This window comes from Mus pahari, chromosome 2, assembly GCF_900095145.1.
Source record: "Mus pahari chromosome 2, PAHARI_EIJ_v1.1, whole genome shotgun sequence".
Classification (NCBI taxonomy): domain Eukaryota; kingdom Metazoa; phylum Chordata; class Mammalia; order Rodentia; family Muridae; genus Mus; species Mus pahari.
The window spans coordinates 146,358,896-146,362,796 of record NC_034591.1 but is presented as its reverse complement, the minus strand read 5'-3'; the positions used below and the strand labels follow the sequence as shown (position 1 = coordinate 146,362,796).

Below are 3,901 nucleotides of genomic sequence, written 5' to 3'. Positions count from 1 at the left end.
AGGCCAGCCTGGTCTACAAAGTGAGTTCCAGGACAGCCAGAGCTATACAGAGAAACCCTGTCTTGAAAAACCAAAAAAAAAAAAAAAAAAAAAAAATGCTTCCACTGATGTGTCGCTGACACCTACTTTTCAACAGACCGTGGGCAATTTTACTTACAAAATATCACTAATTTAATGATGGTATTAGTAGTAAAGTATGTACCTCTCAAGTCGTACTGATTAGCCAAATTCCCTGTCCAAATATCTGAAGTTTATTTTATTAATATTTTCCCTAGGTTTGAGTAAATAGGTCAGCTGAGAAAGCTGTGGTTAAATTAAGGATCTCTATTTGGTTCTAGTTAAGGCTAGAGTTTGGGTACAGAGGGAAGGAACTGATGAAAAAGATAAGGAGGGCATTCTGTTTTAGTGAGTGCATACTTACACATGCTAATTATAAGAGCAAACATATATTATGAAGAAGGGACATAGACGTAGCCCTTGAAGACATTAGATTTTGAAGGATGTAGACAGAAATGTCCTCTCATAACTCTGTTAAACAGTCCAGCTCTCCTTGACTCATTCATCTCCTCTCTGGTGTTAAAGTAAGCTCTCTGGAGAACAGATAAAGGTAGGGATTAAGTGGGTGACTCTGTTTCTTTTACAGTTGGTCCTTTGGGATCCTGCTTTATGAGATGGTGACCCTAGGTAAGTATGACCTCTGTGTGAACAGGCAAGCTTGCTTTTTGGAAGGTGGTGGTGTAGTCCTTGAGAAAGTTCTCTGAGGACAGGATGGACAATTGCACTGGGCTGGCATGGATTCCGAGACTCATTCCTCTAACGTCTACTAAAATGATGATCCCTTTTCTTCTGTCCCCCTCTCCCAGATTTCCTTAACTTCCTTTAGCTCTCCTTTTCTTCCTTTCTCTCCACAAACTATACCAACTCCATAGGATGTTTTCAAACTCAGGGAACAATTCCCATAGCAATATCATATAAATGTAAAAAGTTTTTTTTTTTTTCAATTTAGAAACTGTGGTTCCTTTTGTATTGTGAAGAATGGAAGGCAGAGCTTATTTCCTGGCTTGCCTCATTTTGTTACTTTGCTTAAATCTCAGGACCTCCTAACATTACCTCTCTTCTCCAAAACACCTTTTTTGCATGTTCACACAATCCGCAGGAGCAACTCTACTGTACATAGTTTCCCCATGGTTATGCTTTAGAGACTGTTTCTCAGGTCACTGGAGTTTGGTGTTATTCTCATTTCATATTTAAAAGTTCTCGTGCTGCTCTCATGTTTTCCATATTGACAGGGGCACCGCCATACCCTGAAGTCCCTCCTACCAGCATCCTACAGTATCTTCAGAGAAAGAAAATCATGAAGAGACCCAGCAGCTGCTCACATGCCATGTAAGAGGCTCTTAAAGTCTTGAGATTCTGTAATTCCTCATCTTGGTTTGCTCCCCACTAACCACACCCTTTTAAATGTGCCTCAGAGGATCTTTAGTCGTCCTTATGTGCTAAGGCCCAGACATAAATGAAGCATGAGGTAAAACAAAAACACTTCTACTCAACAACTGCATCAACTACTTTTCTAATTGCTGTGACAGACTACCCAACAGAAACTGCTTCAGGGAAGAAAGGTTGACTTTGTCTCACAGTTCCATTATTGTGGGGAAGTCAGAGCAGAGGTGCTCAGTCTGTCAGTCTGTGGCTGCAGGAGCACTTAGGCACTTTGTTCTCATGCTTGTGGACCAGAAGGTAGCCAAGAAAGGCTGGGATTAGGATGGCTAGAGCTACCAAAACCTTTCTCCTAATGCAACAAGCACTTAAAACATGAGCCTGTGGGGAGGGGCAGTTCAGGCTTAAGCCATAAATGTGTCATATATGTTTAATTATCATATATTTATACATATGTATACACACATCCACACATAAAATCTTGAGGCTATCACTGAGGACTTGATTAGGAACCTATGTTTTAATTCCAGAAGAAGGCTCTTGACAAAGTTCCTGACCTTAAAGATCCTAACATTCTGATGAGAAGATAGTTCAAATATTGGATGAGTCTAAGGCCTACCCCTCATTCCATAGAATGGAACAGACAGTTTTCTCCTAGCCTTGATACAAGATTGCACAGCATGGTGGAAAAGGCAGAGCTCTTCTGACATTTTGTGGTTTGAAACATCTCTAATATTCTATTATAAAATGAAATCACATTGATAGGATGTTGAGAGTTGATACAAAGAGAATGGTAGAGTACCAGTTTCTCTTAATAGTATAGAATATAGGGAGACAGAGTAGGAAGATCAAAGAACTGAGGATTTTATTTTGTTGTTGAAGAGGGATTATGTCCCTTTCCTTTCACAGGTACAATATCATGAAGTGCTGTTGGCGCTGGAGTGAGGACAGCCGTCCCTTACCTGGTGAGCTGTGCCAACGCCTAGAAGCTGCCTCTAGATCTGCCAATGACAATGCTGTGTTGCAAGTGCCAGAGTTGGTGGTGCCTGAACTGTATGCAGATGTGGCTGGCATCAGTGCAGAGAGCATTTCCTATAGATTCAGTGTCCTTTGAAGATGGTCCCAGACAAGTAACTATATATGGGTGGAATGAGTTCCTTCAAGAACAGAGAGAAGGAATGTCTATGGCCCACCAAGGGAGAAAAAGGACATGGATCCTGCATCTTTCCCTAAATATTTTCCTAGAGATGTGAAATGCTGCTGGATGAAGCTCTACCTCTACATACCATGTAATCTTGAGTAAGAATCATCATCAATTGTAGTTTGCTTTCCAGTCCCAAGGGCTGAAGTATAAGTGGTGAACTGTGTCATTCTAAAGGAGGTTTTAAAAACCTGCAATGATTGTAAGGGAAAAGGGCAAAAGGGCTGGTCCCACTCACTCCAGGCTGGTTTACTACTGAAACTAGTTTTTTTTTTTTTTTTTTTAAAGAAGTTAAACTATTACAGAGTAAAATTAAACCAGACCGGCATGAATGAATACCTTCTAATTTTTAACCATGAATTGAATATTAGAATTCATGAGAAAGAAAATTCTAGGTTCTTTTTGCTGAGAAGTGTATATCCTTCAAGGAAAGGTTTTGTCTTATCTATGTTGAAGGGACATAAACGTCCTAGTCCCTTCATGAAGAGCTGAAGAACTATAAGAAATAATACTGAGCTTTTCCTTGACTATAGATAGAAGAGTCTCCTTTCATTTAAATCTGAGACAGGTGGACCATGCATGATACTAAGTTTAATTAGAAGCAGGAGGAGTCATTTCATGATTAAGAACATTGTTCATCGCATTTGCTTGCCAGTTCCTGTAAGAGAATCAGCATATAGAGCCAAAGTTAGAACGAGGAATAAAAAGTGTGTGTGTGTGTGTGTGTGTGTGTGTGTGTGTGTGTAACAAATAGGAAGCATGAAAGCCAAGCAAGAAGATTTAGTAACCCAGATGATCATTAAGAGGTACAGAGAACAAGTAATCTTGTAGGAATGGATGGTGGCTTCTAATTTTTAACCATCCATTGAAATACTGTGAAGCAACTCATTAAACTAGTATTTATTGACCAAACGTGGACTTCTCAGGTGTATAGCTGCCAAAATCCCTACAATAAAGAGGCTAAAAGAAAATAAATGCGAGTAATTTTACTGGGAAAATCAGAGAACCTACAGTTTCCAAAAAGAGATTCTTTTTTGCAAAATGAGATGACTATCTGCCTCAAAGGGTTGGTGTGAGGAACAATGAGAATATGTATTTGTAACCGGGCGTGGTGGTGCACTCCATTAATCCCAGCACTTGGGAGGCAGAGGCTGGTGGATTTCTGAGTTGGAGGCCAGCCTGGTCTACAAAGTGAGTTCCAGGACAGCCAGGCTACACAGAGAAACCCTGTCTCGAAAAACCAAAAGAGAGAGAGAGAGAGAG

The 3,901-nt window shown here is 40.2% G+C and overlaps 1 protein-coding gene across 2 annotated transcripts in view; it reads left to right on the top strand.

The window, feature by feature from the left end:
• Positions 1-3,738, top strand: part of Styk1 (serine/threonine/tyrosine kinase 1) — a 49,683-nt gene extending 45,945 nt beyond the window's left edge. Inside the window, exons 8-10 of one of the 2 annotated variants that reach the window (XM_021191504.2) lie at positions 644-684; positions 1,290-1,386; positions 2,347-3,738. In XM_021191504.2, coding sequence (XP_021047163.1) covers positions 644-684; positions 1,290-1,386; positions 2,347-2,551 — 343 coding nt within the window. In that variant the 3' untranslated portion in view covers positions 2,552-3,738. The remainder of the gene's footprint in view (positions 1-643; positions 685-1,289; positions 1,387-2,346) is intronic. The other variant, XM_021191505.1, reaches the window with a different exon arrangement.
• The last annotated feature ends 163 nt before the right edge of the window (positions 3,739-3,901 follow it).